Source organism: Monomorium pharaonis, chromosome 8, assembly GCF_013373865.1.
Source record: "Monomorium pharaonis isolate MP-MQ-018 chromosome 8, ASM1337386v2, whole genome shotgun sequence".
NCBI classification, from domain to species: Eukaryota; Metazoa; Arthropoda; class Insecta; order Hymenoptera; family Formicidae; genus Monomorium; species Monomorium pharaonis.
In genome coordinates, this window is record NC_050474.1 from 22,754,846 (window position 1) to 22,775,047 (window position 20,202).

The 20,202-nt window shown below is 34.6% G+C and overlaps 2 protein-coding genes across 24 annotated transcripts in view; one reads left to right on the plus strand and one right to left on the minus strand.

The window, feature by feature from the left end:
* Positions 1–6,927: 6,927 nt before the first annotated feature.
* Positions 6,928–9,921, plus strand: LOC105834793. Its single transcript, XM_012677544.3, has 8 exons — positions 6,928–7,037; positions 7,107–7,287; positions 7,431–7,808; positions 7,922–8,141; positions 8,209–8,317; positions 8,400–8,521; positions 8,632–8,838; positions 8,907–9,921. The coding sequence occupies exons 2-8, from the start codon at positions 7,108–7,110 to the stop codon at positions 9,347–9,349; spliced, it is 1,659 nt and encodes a 552-aa protein (XP_012532998.1). The 5' UTR covers positions 6,928–7,037; position 7,107; the 3' UTR covers positions 9,350–9,921.
* Positions 9,922–10,136: 215 nt separating this feature from the next.
* The window catches only part of LOC105834791 (twitchin), a 95,585-nt gene continuing 85,519 nt past the window's right edge, over positions 10,137–20,202 (minus strand). For 15 of the 23 annotated variants that reach the window (XM_028190021.2, XM_028190022.2, XM_028190026.2 and 12 more), the window contains 17 exons: positions 19,572–20,188; positions 18,344–19,442; positions 17,012–18,237; positions 16,779–16,912; positions 16,232–16,439; positions 15,807–15,959; positions 15,485–15,711; positions 14,913–15,203; positions 14,061–14,432; positions 13,778–13,834; positions 13,204–13,364; positions 13,001–13,121; positions 12,513–12,655; positions 12,160–12,316; positions 11,655–11,972; positions 11,435–11,548; positions 11,096–11,298 (listed from right to left, as the gene is read on the minus strand). In XM_028190021.2, coding sequence (XP_028045822.1) covers positions 11,096–11,298; positions 11,435–11,548; positions 11,655–11,972; positions 12,160–12,316; positions 12,513–12,655; positions 13,001–13,121; positions 13,204–13,364; positions 13,778–13,834; positions 14,061–14,432; positions 14,913–15,203; positions 15,485–15,711; positions 15,807–15,959; positions 16,232–16,439; positions 16,779–16,912; positions 17,012–18,237; positions 18,344–19,442; positions 19,572–20,188 — 5,601 coding nt within the window. Of the gene's footprint in view, positions 11,299–11,434; positions 11,549–11,654; positions 11,973–12,159; positions 12,317–12,512; positions 12,656–13,000; positions 13,122–13,203; positions 13,365–13,777; positions 13,835–14,060; positions 14,433–14,912; positions 15,204–15,484; positions 15,712–15,806; positions 15,960–16,231; positions 16,440–16,778; positions 16,913–17,011; positions 18,238–18,343; positions 19,443–19,571; positions 20,189–20,202 lie in introns of all 23 variants that reach the window. The other 8 variants (XM_012677520.3, XM_012677516.3, XM_036290826.1 and 5 more) reach the window with 1 other exon arrangement.

Below are 20,202 nucleotides of genomic sequence, written 5' to 3' on the forward strand. Positions count from 1 at the left end.
TAACATCTAAACTCTATAGAAACATATTGTACGCGTCCCGAACTATATGAGAATTGCGTTCAAATAAATAGATCTGTCGATATTCGATTAGCACTTGACGTGTAGCCTTAGAAATTCAAGTTTTTCGGACAAAATAATTGTTTAAAAAATGTTCTAATTAATTATATCACCTGAACTTTATAGAAACATATTGTACGCGTTCCGAACTATATGAGAATTGCGTTAAAATAAATAGATCTGTCGATATTCGATTAGCACTTGACGTGTAGCCTTAGAAATTCAAGTTTTTTGGGAAAAATAATTGTTTAAAAAATGTTTTAATTAATTATAACACCTTTTCTCTATAGAAAATTATTGTACGCGTCCGGAACTATATGAAAACTGCGTTAAAATATATTAACCTGTCGATATTCGATTAGCACTTGACGTGTAGCCTTAAAAATTCAAGTTTTTCGGGCAAAATAATTGTTTAAAAAATGTTTTAATTAATTATAACACCTAAACTCTATAGAAACATATTGTACGCGTCCCGAACGATATGAAAACTGCGTTCAAATAAATAGATCTGTCGATATTCGATTAGCACTTGACGTGTAGCCTTAGAAATTCAAGTTTTTTGGGAAAAATAATTGTTTAAAAAATGTTCTAATTAATTATATCACCTGAACTTTATAGAAACGTATTGTACGCGTCCCGAACTATATGAGAATTGCGTTAAAATAAATAGATCTGTCGATATTCGATTAGCACTTGACGTGTAGCCTTAGAAATTCAAGTTTTTGGGGAAAAATAATTGTTTAAAAAATGTTTTAATTAATTATAACACCTAAACTCTATAGAAACATTTTGTACGCGTCCCGAACGATATGAAAACTGCGTTCAAATAAATAGATCTGTCGATATTCGATTAGCACTTGACGTGTAGCCTTAGAAATTCAAGTTTTTTGGGAAAAATAATTGTTTAAAAAATGTTTTAATTAATTATAACACCTTTTCTCTATAGAAAATTATTGTACGCGTCCGGAACTATATGAAAACTGCGTTAAAATATATTAACCTGTCGATATTCGATTAGCACTACACGTCTAGACCTCAAAATTCAAGTTTTTTGGGAAAAATAATTGTTTAAAAAATGTTTTAATTAATTATAACACCTAAACTCTATAGAAACATATTGTACGCGTCCCGAACGATATGAAAACTGCGTTCAAATAAATAGATCTGTCGATATTCGATTAGCACTTGACGTGTAGCCTTAGAAATTCAAGTTTTTCGGACAAAATAATTGTTTAAAAAATGTTCTAATTAATTATATCACCTGAACTTTATAGAAACATATTGTACGCGTCCCGAACTATATGAGAATTGCGTTAAAATAAATAGATCTGTCGATATTCGATTAGCACTTGACGTGTAGCCTTAGAAATTCAAGTTTTTTGGGAAAAATAATTGTTTAAAAAATGTTCTAATTAATTATATCACCTGAACTTTATAGAAACGTATTGTACGCGTCCCGAACTATATGAGAACTGCGTTAAAATAAATAGATCTGTCGATATTCGATTATCACTTGACGTGTAGCCTTAGAAATTCAAGTTTTTTGGGAAAAATAATTGTTTAAAAAATGTTTTAATTAATTATAACACCTAAACTCTATAGAAACATATTGTACGCGTCCGGAACTATATGAGAATTGCGTTCAAATAAATAGATCTGTCGATATTCGATTAGCACTTGACGTGTAGCCTTAGAAATTCAAGTTTTTCGGACAAAATAATTGTTTAAAAAATGTTCTAATTAATTATATCACTTGAACTTTATAGAAACATATTGTACGCGTCCCGAACTATATGAGAATTGCGTTAAAATAAATAGATCTGTCGATATTCGATTAGCACTTGACGTGTAGCCTTAGAAATTCAAGTTTTTCGGGCAAAATATTTGTTTAAAAAATGTTTTAATTAATTATAACACCTAAACTCTATAGAAACATATTGTACGCGTCCGGAACTATATGAGAATTGCGTTCAAATAAATAGATCTGTCGATATTCGATTAGCACTTGACGTGTAGCCTTAGAAATTCAAGTTTTTTGGACAAAATAATTGTTTAAAAAATGTTTTAATTAATTATAACACCTAAACTCTATAGAAACATATTGTACGCGTCCCGAACTATATGAGAATTGCGTTAAAATAAATAGATCTGTCGATATTCGATTAGCACTTGACGTGTAGCCTTAGAAATTCAAGTTTTTCGGGCAAAATAATTGTTTAAAAAATGTTTTAATTAATTATATCACTTGAACTTTATAGAAACATATTGTACGCGTCCCGAACTATATGAGAATTACGTTCAAATAAATAGATCTGTCGATATTCGATTAGCACTTGACGTGTAGCCTTAGATATTCAAGTTTTTCGGGCAAAATAATTGTTTAAAAAATGTTTTAGTTAATTATATCACCTGAACTTTATAGAAACATATTGTACGCGTTCCAAACTATATGAGAATTACGTTAAAATAAATAGATCTGTCGATATTCGATTATCACTTGACGTGTAGCCTTAGAAATTCAAGTTTTTCGGACAAAATAATTGTTTAAAAAATGTTCTAATTAATTATATCACCTGAACTTTATAGAAACATATTGTACGCGTCCCGAACTATATGAGAATTGCGTTAAAATAAATAGATCTGTCGATATTCGATTAGCACTTGACGTGTAGCCTTAGAAATTCAAGTTTTTTGGGAAAAATAATTGTTTAAAAAATGTTTTAATTAATTATAACACCTGAACTCTATAGAAACATATTGTACGCGTCCCGAACGATATGAAAACTGCGTTCAAATAAATAGATCTGTCGATATTCGATTAGCACTTGACGTGTAGCCTTAGAAATTCAAGTTTTTTGGGAAAAATAATTGTTTAAAAAATGTTTTAATTAATTATAACACCTTTTCTCTATAGAAAATTATTGTACGCGTCCGGAACTATATGAAAACTGCGTTAAAATATATTAACCTGTCGATATTCGATTAGCACTACACGTCTAGACCTCAAAATTCAAGTTTTTTGGGAAAAATAATTGTTTAAAAAATGTTTTAATTAATTATAACACCTTATCTCAACAGAAAATTATTGTACGCGTCCGAAACTATATGAAAACTGCGATAAAATATATTAACCTGTCGATATTCGATTAGCACTACACGTCTAGACCTCAAAATTCAAGTTTTTCGGGCAAAATAATTGTTTAAAAAATGTTTTAATTAATTATAACACCTAAACTCTATAGAAACATATTGTACGCGTCCCGAACGATATGAAAACTGCGTTCAAATAAATAGATCTGTCGATATTCGATTAGCACTTGACGTGTAGCCTTAGAAATTCAAGTTTTTCGGACAAAATAATTGTTTAAAAAATGTTCTAATTAATTATATCACCTGAACTTTATAGAAACATATTGTACGCGTCCCGAACTATATGAGAATTGCGTTAAAATAAATAGATCTGTCGATATTCGATTAGCACTTGACGTGTAGCCTTAGAAATTCAAGTTTTTTGGGAAAAATAATTGTTTAAAAAATGTTCTAATTAATTATATCACTTGAACTTTATAGAAACGTATTGTACGCGTCCCGAACTATATGAGAACTGCGTTAAAATAAATAGATCTGTCGATATTCGATTATCACTTGACGTGTAGCCTTAGAAATTCAAGTTTTTTGGGAAAAATAATTGTTTAAAAAATGTTTTAATTAATTATAACACCTAAACTCTATAGAAACATATTGTACGCGTCCCGAACGATATGAAAACTGCGTTCAAATAAATAGATCTGTCGATATTCGATTAGCACTTGACGTGTAGCCTTAGAAATTCAAGTTTTTCGGACAAAATAATTGTTTAAAAAATGTTCTAATTAATTATATCACCTGAACTTTATAGAAACATATTGTACGCGTCCCGAACTATATGAGAATTGCGTTAAAATAAATAGATCTGTCGATATTCGATTAGCACTTGACGTGTAGCCTTAGAAATTCAAGTTTTTTGGGAAAAATAATTGTTTAAAAAATGTTCTAATTAATTATATCACTTGAACTTTATAGAAACGTATTGTACGCGTCCCGAACTATATGAGAACTGCGTTAAAATAAATAGATCTGTCGATATTCGATTATCACTTGACGTGTAGCCTTAGAAATTCAAGTTTTTTGGGAAAAATAATTGTTTAAAAAATGTTTTAATTAATTATAACATCTAAACTCTATAGAAACATATTGTACGCGTCCCGAACTATATGAGAATTGCGTTCAAATAAATAGATCTGTCGATATTCGATTAGCACTTGACGTGTAGCCTTAGAAATTCAAGTTTTTCGGACAAAATAATTGTTTAAAAAATGTTCTAATTAATTATATCACCTGAACTTTATAGAAACATATTGTACGCGTTCCGAACTATATGAGAATTGCGTTAAAATAAATAGATCTGTCGATATTCGATTAGCACTTGACGTGTAGCCTTAGAAATTCAAGTTTTTTGGGAAAAATAATTGTTTAAAAAATGTTTTAATTAATTATAACACCTTTTCTCTATAGAAAATTATTGTACGCGTCCGGAACTATATGAAAACTGCGTTAAAATATATTAACCTGTCGATATTCGATTAGCACTTGACGTGTAGCCTTAAAAATTCAAGTTTTTCGGGCAAAATAATTGTTTAAAAAATGTTTTAATTAATTATAACACCTAAACTCTATAGAAACATATTGTACGCGTCCCGAACGATATGAAAACTGCGTTCAAATAAATAGATCTGTCGATATTCGATTAGCACTTGACGTGTAGCCTTAGAAATTCAAGTTTTTTGGGAAAAATAATTGTTTAAAAAATGTTCTAATTAATTATATCACCTGAACTTTATAGAAACGTATTGTACGCGTCCCGAACTATATGAGAATTGCGTTAAAATAAATAGATCTGTCGATATTCAATTAGCACTTGACGTGTAGCCTTAGAAATTCAAGTTTTTGGGGAAAAATAATTGTTTAAAAAATGTTTTAATTAATTATAACACCTAAACTCTATAGAAACATTTTGTACGCGTCCCGAACGATATGAAAACTGCGTTCAAATAAATAGATCTGTCGATATTCGATTAGCACTTGACGTGTAGCCTTAGAAATTCAAGTTTTTTGGACAAAATAATTGTTTAAAAAATGTTTTAATTAATTATAACACCTTATCTCAACAGAAAATTATTGTACGCGTCCGAAACTATATGAAAACTGCAATAAAATATATTAACCTGTCGATATTCGATTAGCACTACACGTCTAGACCTCAAAATTCAAGTTTTTCGGGCAAAATAATTGTTTAAAAAATGTTTTAATTAATTATAACACCTAAACTCTATAGAAACATATTGTACGCGTCCCGAACGATATGAAAACTGCGTTCAAATAAATAGATCTGTCGATATTCGATTAGCACTTGACGTGTAGCCTTAGAAATTCAAGTTTTTCGGGCAAAATAATTGTTTAAAAAATGTTTTAATTAATTATATCACTTGAACTTTATAGAAACATATTGTACGCGTCCCGAACTATATGAGAATTACGTTCAAATAAATAGATCTGTCGATATTCGATTAGCACTTGACGTGTAGCCTTAGATATTCAAGTTTTTCGGGCAAAATAATTGTTTAAAAAATGTTTTAATTAATTATATTACCGGAACTCTTTAGAAACTTATTTTACGCGTTCGGAACAATATATGAATTGCGTTAAAATAAATAGAACTGTCGATATTTGAACAGCATCTCACCTTTCAGCCCTCAAAAGTCATGTTTTTCGGCAAAATAATCGTTTAAAAAATGTTTTAATTAATTATATCACTGGAATTCTTTACAAAATTATTGTACGCGTCCGGAACTATATGAAAACTGCGTTAAAATAAATAAATCTGTTGATATTCAATTAGCTCTTCACGTCCAGCCTTCAAAACTCAAGTTTTCCGGGCAAAATAATTTTTTAAAAAATGTTTTTATTAATTATAACACCATACCTTTTTTAAAAACTATTGTACGCGTCCGTATCTATATGGAAACTGCGTTAAAAAAAACAGAACTATCAATATTCAACCAGTATCTCATGTCTAGACCTATAAATATAAGTTTCCCGTCTAGATAGTTGTTGAAAAATACTTTTAAAATTTTTTAATTAATTAATTTTGTCTATCTGAGATGCCAGTTACACCAAATCCACGTGCGCAGACGTACACGCATATATACGTATGTTTTGTAACAAAAAATTATTTTTTCATTAATTTAATCATCAGAACTATTGATAGAACGTTTCTAAATGATAGGACTCTATAGATTTAGTCTTCTCTGTGGTCGTATATTCGAAATACGGTGAGATGCTATTATGTGATTTTGGAAGTTAGCATCTCATTTATAAAATTTTAATTAAAATAGATAGTTCAACGGAACTATTGTTGATATCTATCAAGAACTGTAGAACTATGCTGGATGCAAGTAATTCTGCAGTATTTTTATGAGATGCTAAACTTTGAGATGCTAACTTCACACACGTTTAATCGGCATCGCGGAAAAGCGACAACAATACTTCGAGAGATGCGAGTATCGATGCCATGCCTTTTTTTAGAAAGGAAAGGATTCCATTCATGTAAAAGCAAAAAAAAAACCAAGTAAAAATTAAAACATTTTATTGGCCTGAAACATACATGACGAATCAATTGTTCAAACTTTTAAGTCAACAATAAATTTAGCGATTCTTAATGCTAGTGTATGCAAACTAATAAACTGTTAAAAAATTATCATATATTAGCACGCGCAGCGTGGTAATAATTAATACATCACTGGCATGTAGGACGAAAAATCGCATCGTGTGCCATTGACTTTACTCAGCCTTACCTGAATTCTACATAGTAATCAGAAAGGCGTCAAGGAACAGTCGCCGATGTTGTTGCTGCAAGATTAGTCTAAAACACATGAATTAAAGTAAGTAGTGCTAATTTTTTTGTTTCAATCTATTTTTAATTGTATATCTATCACATTGCGTGCTTTTAGAATGGAAAATAAGAGTGAGGAAACTGTAACACTGGTTCTCAAAGGAAAACGATTCGAAGTTGAAAAGCAAAAACTGACCGACAAGAGCCAGTATTTTGCTGCACTTCTATCTGCGAACTATCGAGATCATCTTCAGACGGAACACATTATTAACTTTGATATTTCTTTAATATCACTGCAGGTTAGTTGATTGTGAAGGTGTGGGTCAAATAACGGTTGAAAATTGAAACCTGATCCAATTTTGTGACATCTTTATACCTCGATAAAATATAAATACATATAAATTGTTTTAATTGTGTTGGAAATAATGAAATAATTTTGTAGGATTTCATTGATTGGATACATGGTGATACATTAACAAGTTACGATACTAAAAAATTTGATCGTGTTGTGAACCTGTTGAACTTAAGCGTTCTATTTGCAGTAGATAACTTAATAGAAATTATAACTAACAAGCTTGACAAACATTACATGTCACCAAGATATGTAATTAAAATTTGGTTACTAGCACAAGAATTGAATATTAATATGCTACGAGATCTTTCCTTCTCGATTTGCTTAGATCGTTTTGATGAACTGTCACTTAATTCAATTTATGAACTGTCGAGAGAAAATTTTTTGAAGTTAATTGGGAACATTAATGTAAGATCCACAGAGTTTTATTTACATCATATTGCACAAGAATGGATGAACCATCATAATGTAAGCATATTATCTTTGAAAACAAAACTAAAAATAAAGTATATATGGTTTAAAATAATACACCTATTATAATTATATATATATGTAAATGTATAAAGTCAGTTTTTTTGTAGGATTTTACAATTCCATTAGATATCTTAAAGAATAAGAAAGAAAAAATTTTATATAGTATTATATCTTCTGAAAACGATAATAATATTAACAGTAAGCAGTTTATTCTTTGCTGGGATGATAAAGATTTATTTGAACTTACCTCATTCAAATATCCCGAAGATATCACTATACATAGTGTTGGTAAAAATATTTTAACAGGAATGCAGATTGCTGCCAGAAGTATGTAGTCTGTTTTTTTTGTCTTGTCTAAAAAAATATTGTGTTATTATTTCATATGTTTTTTAAGGACACGATTTATACATTTGTGGTGGAGAATATGGTATTGGTTCAGGCAAATTTAATACAAATGTGTGGCGTTATTCTCTCATATCTAAGAAATGGCATCTCGAAACAAAGTAAATATTTTAATGCTTAAGTGAGTAATAAGAATAATACTTGTAATACTACGTGGTAAAATATTTTTTACAAATATTTTAGTATGCCAGTTAGCAGAAGGAATATGATTACTGTGTTATTTAAAAACAAATTAGTGCTCATGGGTGGTGTGGGACGGTATCGACAAAAACTGAGAACTGTTGATATCTACAATATATATACTGGTAAATGAAATTATTATACAATTCATAGACGTGGTATATGGATACTGGATGCAAAACTATCTTTGGATTCTGTGAGTGTTTTGAACATTATTATTATTTTGATGATACAGGTCGATGGTCAGTGAGATGTACGGATATACCTTTGGAATTTGTCAGTGTTCCTGAATATTTTGTTTTTGAAGACGTAATAATATATCGGCATAAAAATGTTCTTCATATTTATTTTCCCGACACGAATCGTTGGGAAAGAATAGATCTTGAGTATACATCTCGATCATTAAACAATCTGTTGTTTAGGACTATTCCATGTTACATTGGTAAATATTACAATTATGCACTACATAGAAAATATATGAAAGATTTAAAATCAAATTATATGTTGCAGATATTGATGATTCTGATAATGGACATAATTTGATTTTAAGAATTGTCACGGAGATATACAACAAAGAAAACTGTCCTGTTGTACCACATAATCCACATTGTCATACGTTCTCCATTTGTTATAAAATTAATTGCAATTGCTATAACATACATGCAATATGCGAAACGTTATTTACCATCTTTTACACCTCTTTTAAATCAAACTCTGTACATCCCCTGACAGTACACCCATTACGTAAAGATATAGCATTAATATGTCCAAGTTTTAAAACTAAACCTGAAATGTTACATATTCAGTCTCTAATCTTTCCCTTGCGAAATCAAAAGAAGCTTCATTCCTTCATCAAATATTATTTTAATCCTTCGTATTGCTTTGTTAATCCTCCTTGTCTCAAGTTAATTCATCCAGCTCATCTGCATACAACAAATTTGGATCATATTTGATTTATATAAATATTATTAATTATTTCGTTATTTAACACATTTATGAAAAAAGGGGGAAAAAAGAAGAGAAAGATTGTGTGTGTGTGTGTGTGTGTGTGTGTGTGTGTGTGTGTGTGTGTGTGTGTGTGTGTGTGTGTGTGTGTGTGTGTGTGTGTGTGTGTGTGTGTGTGTGTGTGTGTGTGTTTATTGCTAGCAATGTAACACCACGATAACATTAATTTTGCGTTATTAGCAATGTAATAGTATTGTGTAATTATACATAACTCTAGAAATTATGACGACACAGTACAAATTTTAATTTTGATAATAATTTGAAAATTTCCGGCATGTTACAATTCAAAATTATCATGTGATGAAGGCATGAATTTATCAGTAAATGCAGACTTGATTACTACAATGTTAAGCAATATATGATTACGAAAAACATGCCAGCAACAAGACAAACACATTGCTATCTGGATTATTACAAATCTCAATATACTTAATAGTTGTATAAGCTTTATATCGCTATATGTAAATATTTGTTGTATGTATGTATATAATTTTTATATAAAACATTTTTTTAAATATTACCTGTTTTTCTTCAATGATATCACACAGAGCTCAAACTAAACTTAAAAAAAGGCTTTTTTGTTGCAGTTGCAATCTTTAGTTTGCATAGTTCTTTTCTCATTAAGAAATTCGTTTACATCTGTATCAATATCTGCTAACACAAGTGTAGGAAATTTTATAAAAACTATACTTACACTGTATGTTAGTAGAACACGGTGTAATCATAACAGATTCATTTTTTAATTATACGTTTTATTTTATCGTAAATTTTCTGATGGAAGCAGTCTTCAAACAAGTAAAACACGACAGTGCGTACCATTAATATGGAATAATAGGGGACATCGCGATAGAATCACATAACAATACTTGCATGCTCATTCTAACGCCATTAAGAGATTTCCCCGGTTAGAGTTTTGGATGATGATATTAAAAACGTATGTTCAGATGTTCGAGGATGCTGGCATTCTCACCGGGAAAATCGTGTTTGCGGACGTTTACAGCCTACGGGATGCTCATTTTCCTTTTTCTCTTTTCTTTTTTAGATGCTACCACGATGTGCCCGTTAAGTAGTTGCGTACTCGAGTGTGTGCCGAGTCGTGTAATACAGCAAAGCCGAATATTTTAGCGTAGCATTTGCGCGTGCTATCCGTAATGCTTGTGTCCAGATTCTCGCAGCGAATTCGGATTCTCGTCGTAACAGCGTTCCGCGGATTATGCGACATCATGACAAACACACAGGAAGAAAATACAGCGTTCCAGAATAATTTACATTTATAGAATACGAGAGAAAGAGAGAAAAGTTAGTCTTCCAATTCTCTCTTGCTTTCTATACAGAAGGACGTCATATACTCTAAAAATGTTCGCTGCCCCTCAACTCTTCCCTCGCATCGCGTGAATTTCGGTTAAATTTTGCAAAAGCAGAAAGGCCAGAGTGTATGAAAGACGCGGTAACAATCGCCCAGAGATGATTACAGCATCCGCAAAGTCGAATGCGTGCGAGACCGGAAGAGGTACACTCTTCCTGGAAAACGCATTCGTAACAAACAGATTCATCGAAGCGTACGCGTGCCCTTTGATATTCGCGATTAAACGATTTAGAAATGCGTTCTTCCACGAAGAATGTATTAGAGGTGCTCCGATTCGGTTGTCAACCGCGATGATAATTCGACGTATAACCCAGTATCAATATCGATTTCACAGCTCGCCGGGATTGACAACATTAAGGGCGAACGCCGAGTTGGTCTCGCCTTTCTGACCGATCGCACGCGCCAAATATTGACCGACGTCGCTGGCCGTGCACGTCTTAATGCCAAACTCAAAGGACGTGCTGCCGTCTGAGCTGAAGTGGTATCTGCTGCTCGTCTCGGAGATCGCCTTGCCATCCTTCAACCAAGTCACTGGAAAATTCGTAACGTTATTAGCAATAGCTAGTTTAGTCGTTGCTTAAAGGAGCGTAAAAAAAAGGGTGAGCAACTTACTTCAATTATTCCTGAATTATTACCACTTATTTACTTGACAAATTGCTATTGTTACCTTTCAAAGGCGCGGTATCAGTCTTGCACGTGAAAGTAACCGACTCGCCTTCAGTCACTGTTGCAGACTGTGGGAATGTCGCGAACGCTGGGCTTTTCGGCTCTTCGTTTGGAGCTGGAAAAAATATAAAGCGGATGAAAATTAAACCGCTATCTCTCGTTACCGTCGAATGTGGATTCTTCTGTCAAACGATTGATATTGACGTTTGACGATTTCTTACCGAGTACGCTTAACGTGCACGACGAGTAGCTCTCTCCTGCGTCGTTGAAAGCTTCGCACGTGTAAGTGCCGGAGTCCTCAGGGAATATCTCGGCGATGTTTAGCTTGTAGATGTTAGCCTCGCTAGTGTACTGGAAGTCCTTGCTAGGCTTGATCTCCTTATTGTTGTGCAGCCACACCACATCAAACTTCTTCGCACCGATTATTCGACAGCTGAGCGTCACAGCCTCACCGTCTTTCACGTACTTGCTCATTAGGTGGTCGACGATCTTCGGTGATTTGTCATCGCTCTGCTTCTTTCTAGCGGCGTTCTCCACGGCTAAAAAGATAAACTAGACTAAGCGTCGAATCCTTCTATATTTATCTTCTAATAAAATACAAGAAGATAATATATACAAGAAGATAAAAAAATAACAAAGTAAAAGTTTAAATTAAATTTTCCCTTAAATCAGATTACATTATATTTAACTAATATCTTTAATTTAACAGTTGTATAAAGATCTTACGTTTTACAGTCAGCTTGCAAGATGTCGTGTCACTGCCAATGCTGTTAGTCGCGAGACACGCGTATTCGCCTTCGTCTTCGGGGAATACTTCGTTAATCGTGAGCGAGGCCACTCCGTTCTTATATTTAAGATCGACAATTTCTGAAGAACTCAGCAACTACAAAAAATTTTATTGCACACATAATAATTACTAATAGAAAAGTTCCTTTTGCTTTGTTTTAATTTAAATGCATATTCTTAGAAAGAATTATAACTATTTTTTTATACGCTCATTAAATCGTATCATAATTCTGTACATTAATTTAAATAGATTTTAATTTTAGCGAACGTATTTCGCGAACTTGTTCGTCTACCTTGCCATCTTTACTCCAAGTAATTTGCGGCTCGGGATCGCCGTCGACTTTGACCGTAAGTTCCAGATGTTCGCCATCGTTGACCGTTAGATTCTTTAGCTTTTGAGTGAACTGCGGTGGTCTCATCGAATCGTCCGAGGGCTCTTCAACATTTATACAAGATTAAATATTACGGTGTAATATTTTTCACAATGAATTTTTTAGAGTCTTCGCTTGTAAATTATTATTAAAATTGATAATTAATTTAATTTGAAATATTATTTCTAGCTTTAGTTTATGATTGCATTTTCAAATATGACAACCTGTATCGACACGCAGTTTATAGAACTGAAAAAATATTATTAAACATTCGTCTTTTTTCTTCTTGATTAATTCATATATCAGTTTAATCTCACTTATTCAATTATTATTAAATATTTTGACTCTAAATATTTTACACTGAATAGTGTAATTATTCGAGATATAGTATATTAAAGCGATATACTTACGGATAAGTTCTTTCGTAGTGCTTCTAGATCGAGATGGACTGCCGGTGGAATCGAGCTTTGAGCCGTATTTCTTTACGCTTCGTTTATCAGATGACTCGTTTATTTTAACACTGGAGCTGTCCTAAAATTGTATCCGAAAATGTATCAGTAATAATGATTCCTATAATTTAATTGATAAATATTTTATATCATTCTTTTTGTACCTTATACGACGAGGAAGTGGAATTGTATTTGTTATTGTATGAAGAAGTAGAACTTGATTGGCCTTGCGTTGTGGAACTATAGCCGCTATAACCGCTAGACTTATGAACTGTCACGATCGGTGGCGGTGCCGGTTTCAATGGTTGCTCAATGAACTTTCGATCTTAAACCAAACTCATTCGTTAAGAAATGACATATATTTGTATATAATCATGTAATCTTGTCATAAAATTTATATGGTTTTTATTGCAAAAAGCAAGTTATAAAAAAAATAAAAAAATAAACGGAAAAAAGCTAATTTAATATAAAATGCATATGCAGAATATAAAAAGAGTAATTATATAATAAGTTGTCTCTATTATAGTAGTATAAAAAGATTTTGAAATATTTAGTTAGTATATACAGCTAGAATGATAGCTATATATGATTTCACATAACATTTATGAAAAGTACATTAATAGAAAAGCTTGACAAATGGATAAACATAAAGACAAAATGTCTATTTTATAATAAAACATTGCTTTTCATAACAAAGGAAGAGGATGGCAAACAAGGTACACTCTTAAACAGCTCTACCTCCGGAATGTAGGAGGTCGTGCACTAATTTTACTTGCTCCTCCGTTTCTCCAGTGCCTACAAACAAACGTTCAATGAGATCTGTTCTCTTAATAAAATCTAAATCAATATAAATTACACAGATAATATTATCGATCTAAGAAATTTATTTTAAAATTAATTATATATTTCTTTAATTCTAAAAATAATTATCTCATTTAATATTATTGCATTCAATGAAATAATTTTTCATTTTTTAATTTAATTTTTTTGCTCAATACTCAATAACTAATTTACTTTTTACCTTCTACAATGACTACACAGCTGGTCTCGTCTTTGCCATGCTTATTTGTAGCCACGCAACGATATTTGCCACTGTCTTCCGGCTTGCAGTCTACAATCTCCATCGTGACGACACCATCGGCGTTGCTCATAGGATAATTATATTTAGACAATTCTTCCCTGTCCTTGTACCATTTCACAGTGGGCTGTGGATTGCCGCTCAGACAGCAAAGCAGCTTACAGGTCTGTCTGATTTGAATAACACGTGGTCGTAATAGGAACGTAAAGCTTGGCGCTGATTCGATTGTCTCCAGCCAAACGTTGTAGCCAAGCGGTTCTCGTCTGCGTACAGGATGTAGCTCGGGTCTATACTTTGGAATTTCTCTCGGCAGTGCTAAAAGTGCAAAGAAGTGAAAAGATTATACATACAAAACTTTTTTATTTTAGATTTATAAATGTAAAGAGAGTAAAAATTAAAATGTTGGTCGATTCCCTTAGGAAAATTTACTTTAAATGAAATTAAAGTTTTCAAAATTACCTTATAAATCTAAAAATTTATTGAAAAAAATTTTAGGTAATTTTTAGGTAATTTAAGGTATGTAAAAAATTTATCTAAAGTAATTCAAGCCTTTTCCCAAGGGTTATATTTATCAAACAACTTAAACATAATTAGAATATAGTATTAAAAAAAAGCTAAATTATGCATATCTAAAATTGTTTAAAATAATAACTTCTCTTAAATTTAAATTTGCATATAAATATGTAATTTAAATTGTAAATATTTAAAACTGTTAAAAGAAGTTAGAAATATCAGGCTTCGTGTTGAACTTTTTTTTTTAATTATGTAATTGCGGAGGATATATAAAATACTTACGTTGTACATTAAGGAATACGATTTCCTCACGATAGCCATAATGATTCTCCGCGCGTATAATATATTCTCCTCTGTCTTCCAACTTGACTCTGTTAATAATAAAGGTGTAATCGTCACCGTGATATCTCTTCATGAATTTGACGGATTGTCGTAGTTCCTGATTATTGTGTGACCAAGACAGGGTCGGTGCTGCGATCGCAATCACACGACAAGTGAACTTCACACTCTGTCCTTCGTATGCAAATGCGCTTTGTGGTTTAATGACGAATCTAGGTGCTGCCTGTCGACGATCTGTAGACAATTAATTTAAGAATTACATATTAGCAATTTTAATTATTTTATTTATTTTAAATATTTGATGCTTTATATTTTATATTTTAGATATTAGAAATATTAATCTTATTAATATTTAATTGAAATACATATCTTTAAAAAAAGTTTTTTAATGCAATTGATTAAAATGTAAATTATTTAGAATGTCTTCGCATTCTCCGAGATAGACGGTATCTCTATATCTTTACAAAAATTAATATTATGTATTTAATATTAATTAATATTAATTTTCTACTCACCGAAGCAAGAATCATAAATTCTGTATTTGTCGATTAAAAGTTTCCTAAGCGACGAGTATTCGGCTAAGCGGCCGATGGGAAGAACATACTTGTCCCAATTCTCATACTTGGCACGCAATCTATCTCTAATGCTGAGGTAACGACTGTTAGCGATTGGATTGGTCCACTTGCTATGGTCGCCGGTCAACCATGGGTGAAGGAGGCACTCGTGCGCAGTCATGCGCTTCCTGAAGAATAAGAATACAGTAATGTAAACGTAATAATAACATAGAATGACAGAAAGAAGAAAATAAAATTCTGTGAAGAGAATAGTAAAACGTACTCTTTGTTTTTGACAAGTAGCCGCCTGATGAAATCTTTTCCCTCCTCGGAAACGTCGCGGAATGCCTCCTCGTCGAAGTCCCAGTCGCATGCCTTCACATTTTTCAAGGTCTCGATGTCATTGTCACCGGCGAACGGCGAAAGGCCACTCAATCTATGCAAATGATGCAAACTAATCGATAAATTTCTCTTTTTCTTAATAAAATTTTATTTATCATAAATATGATATTGTATATACATTCAAATGCATCGAATATTTAATTTCAAAGTTTTCCGATAATTTCAAAGTTGGGCAATAATTGTCTTAAAAGAAATTAAATATGTTTGTTGCAGTTATCTATCATAATTAAAACTAATAGCGCAATAAAGAACATATTTCAAGAAACGCGAAATATATACACAATATTTGATAAAAAGTTTACTTACAGAACATAAGCGAGTACACCGCAGGCCCACATATCGGTGTAAAAACCGACTGGTTCACGTTCGACAATCTCGGGGGCGGCAAACTCGGCTGTGCCCGTACTGATCTTTACTACTTCATTCGGATCAAGTTTAGTAGCCAAACCGAAATCGATCAGTTTTACATTTGTGCTGTTGCGAGTTTGGCACATGATATTCTCGGGTTTGATATCTGAAAACAATCATACATTAGACATTAAGATAATACATTTAACAAATTAACTGTTATTATAACACTTATAAAGTAGCACTCGCAATTAAAAATATAATGATTTATTTAATAAGTTTTTAACAAAGCATTTTAATTTGCTACAGATTTGCTGATTTTATTAGATACTAAATTGATCAACAATTAATAAATTTCCAAAATTTATTGTTAACTTTATAAAATAATTTCTTTTTAAATATATGCTTAACTTCCTAAAATAAAATTTAATTAAAATTTAAATTGAAGAATCTATAACAATTTTATATATGTTGTAAGAAAATTGTTATTAAAATAATGTCTTACCTAGATGAATAATGTTCTTCTCGTGCATATGTTTGACGCCTTCGCAGATTTGCCTCATGTAATTGATGACTTCCGCCTCGGACATGGTATAGCCCTCGGCCGTAATCCTCTCGAACAGTTCACCGCCAGACAGGCTAACGAGACAAATGATCGAGATCAAGGATAACGCGAACGTCATAATTTTTCATCAAATTTAATAGTCAATGATTCTTTTGTCTGAAGTAGATACTTACAACTCAAAAATCAGCACCATTTCGTCATCATCCTCAAAGGCGTCGTGCAGGTTGATCAATTTGGGATGATGCAGCTGATTCATAATGTCGATCTCTTTCCTGATTAACTCCTTCTCCATTACGTGTGACACCGGGATGAATTTGGCAGCGAATATGTTACCGGTGGTTCTCTCACGGCAGCGATGCACCACGCCAAATGCGCCCGTACCGATCTCTTCCAGGATGTCGTACTTGTCGTAGACTGACGTGTGCTTGATCTCAACCGGCTGCGGCACGTACTTGCTGTACACGTCAAACACAAACTGGTCGTAATCGTGCGGCTTTTCGTCCTCGCGGCCGCGTATCTTCTTGCCGCTTGCGTCTATCTCGTACTCTTTCTTCTTGAACTCGCGCTTGATCACGCCCTTTGTAGTGATCAGCGGCGTCGCTTCACTTGGATCGGAACGACCGTAAATATTCTCCGCACATACCCGGAAATCATACTGATGTCCGGGGCTAAGACCAGTCACTGCAAGCGTGCAGAAACGGGTGTTGCCGGCACGAATCCAACTACTCATCGGATGCTCGCGTTTTTCCACCACGTAGTTGGTGATGTTGCTGCCGCCGTCCCAAACTGGCGGCTTCCAAGTGACCGCTAGCGAGTCATGGCTGATGTTATCTACCTGAGGGAATCTAGGCGGATCTGGACGATCGCTGATCTGGATCTTGATGATGGCCGTATCCTGGCCGAGATCATTCTCGGCGGAGATACGGTACGGACCAGAGTCCATGCGACTGCCGTCACGTATTGTCAATACGGCGTGTCGCTCTTTTACCTCAACAGAATAATGCCCGCCGGACTCAATCACCTCGCCCTCGCGCACCCACGTAATCTTCGGCTTCGGGTAACCAGTAAATGGTATCTTGATGACGACATTTACACCTTTGTCAAAGAAGGCGGTGTCGCGGAAACGCGGCGGCACGTTGAGTTTCGGCGGTGTCTTGATGAAGAGTTCACCTTTGGTGGATTTCACGCCACACTTATTCGCCGCGCGACAGAAATACTCGTCGGCATCCTCGCCGAATACGTCGTGAATGATGAGATTGTGAGTATCGCCCTCGGAGTAAATGTTGTAGCGACAACCGCTCACGATCTCGCGAGCGCCTTTGAACCACGTAATGTTTGGCTTCGGCGTGCCGATGATGTTACATTGGAAGTGAGCGTTATGATTCTGGACGCAATTCACCTGATGGAAAAAGGAAGTTAATTACACTTTTCGTAAATTGCATTTTTATAATTTATTTTAAATGTTATAATATTTGCTTACAATTAAAATAAAAAGAAATACAAACCTTGTGCAGAGGTTGAATGATCTCTGGAGCCTTCGCCGCTTGTGGATCGACAATCTTCACGGAGGTCGAAGCCTTCGATTCGGGACTAAGTCCTGCGACGTTTTGAGCAAATACTCGGAACTCGTACTGCCTTCCTTCAATCAAGTTGCTGATATTGATTTGCGTCGGTAGGCAGATGCTGACGTTTACACGTTGCCATGCTTGACTGCCAACCTCCCTCTTATCGATCCAGTAACCCTGAATCTTGGCTCCACCGTCCGTTTCCGGTTTCTCCCATGAAAGATTGACAAAATCGCCACCTACTTCGATAACTTTAGGCGTACCGGGCGGTCCTGGTGGATCGAACGGCGCCTTGGCCTTAATCGGATTAGTGCCCTCCAATGGTGGACCCATGCCATTATCATTGGCGGCCATCACTCGGAAGAGATATTCCTGACCCTCGGTGAGACCCTGTACGACAAAGGTAGTATCTTTGCAGAAAGATGACACGATGATCCAGTGCGTGTGGCTAATGTCACGACGTTCCACAACGTAATGAGTGACCCGAAGACCGCCGTCGTACTTAGGTGGATGCCAAGACAAGGTACATGTGTGCTTGTCAATGTCGGAAACGTCAAGCGGTCCAGTTGGTGGTCCAGGTAATCCAGTAATATATACATTAAAGGACGCGCTGACGCTACCACTATCATTCTTGATAGACAGATCGTAAGTGCCAGCATCATCTTTCTGGATGTCTTTAATAAAGATAATGAGGTACTCGTCGAACACGGTGTATTTGATATGCGTAGTCTCTACGATTTGGCGACCATCCTTCTTTAGAGTCACCTCCATTGGCTGATCGCCGCTATAGTAGATTTTAATCTTTGTATTGTCGCCCTCCGGCAAATAGAGATCGCCTGGCATGCGTTCGATGCGCGGTGGTGTGCCGATCTTTAATCTGCAGGTAGTTGTGGCAATACCGAGCGGATTCGAGATTTGACAACTATAATCACCGTCGTCTGCGTCCCACACCTCGGATATCACCAGCCTATAGATGCCGTTTATCGTCTCGGTGCGGAAGCGACCGCCTAAGGTGATCTCGCGGCCGTTCTTCAACCACCTAAACAAGTTAAAATTATTATAATGTCAGATTAAATTTTTAATAACAAAGAATTTGAATAATGAGTCTTACGTAATAATAAAAAGCAATAAAATTAGTGAATATTAAATAAATGTCATTTTTGCTAACCTGGCGGTTGGCAAAGGTTTACCCGTGGCCTCGCATTCGAGGACGAGGGTCTTGCCGAGTGGTATAATCTGACTAATTGGCAGGTTTCTAATAAACTCTGGTTTCTCGCCACCCTCGACCTCGCAAATTTTCACTGGGGTAGTGCATGAGCTCGGCTCGGATCTGCCGGCCGCATTTATCGCAAAGATTCTGAACTCGTAATCACCCCGCTCGATTAGGTGCATGACCGTGTACTCGGTGTCGACGACGTTATACTCGTTGCACTTGGACCACATCGCACTGCCCACCTCGCGCTTCTCGATCACGTAGCCGGTAATCCTGCTGCCTCCGTCAGACACGGGCGGTTCCCATCGTAGATCAACGTAGTTTTTGCCGACCTTGATGACTTGTGGCGTGCCAGGTGGTGATGGTACATTGAATTTGCTCTTGAGCCTGAACGGCGCGGATGGCGGGCTCGGCTTGCTGAAGCCGGCTGCATTCTTCGCGCGAATCCTGAACTCGTACTCATGGCCGCTCATCAGGCCGTAGCACACGTATGTAGTGTCTTTGAAAAGATAATCGTTCGCTACGCGCCATTGTTTGTCCTCAGTGGGATCGCGGAACTCGATTTTGTAGCCCTGCAATTAATATT

Coding starts and splice junctions, on each gene's coding strand:
- LOC105834793 (XM_012677544.3), top strand. CDS start 7,108: ATGGAAAATAAGAGTGAGGAAACTGTAACACTGGTTCTCAAAGGAAAA. Junction 7,288..7,430: donor TTTCTTTAATATCACTGCAG/GTTAGTTGATTG, acceptor ATAATTTTGTAG/GATTTCATTGATTGGATACA. Junction 7,809..7,921: donor AATGGATGAACCATCATAAT/GTAAGCATATTA, acceptor GTTTTTTTGTAG/GATTTTACAATTCCATTAGA.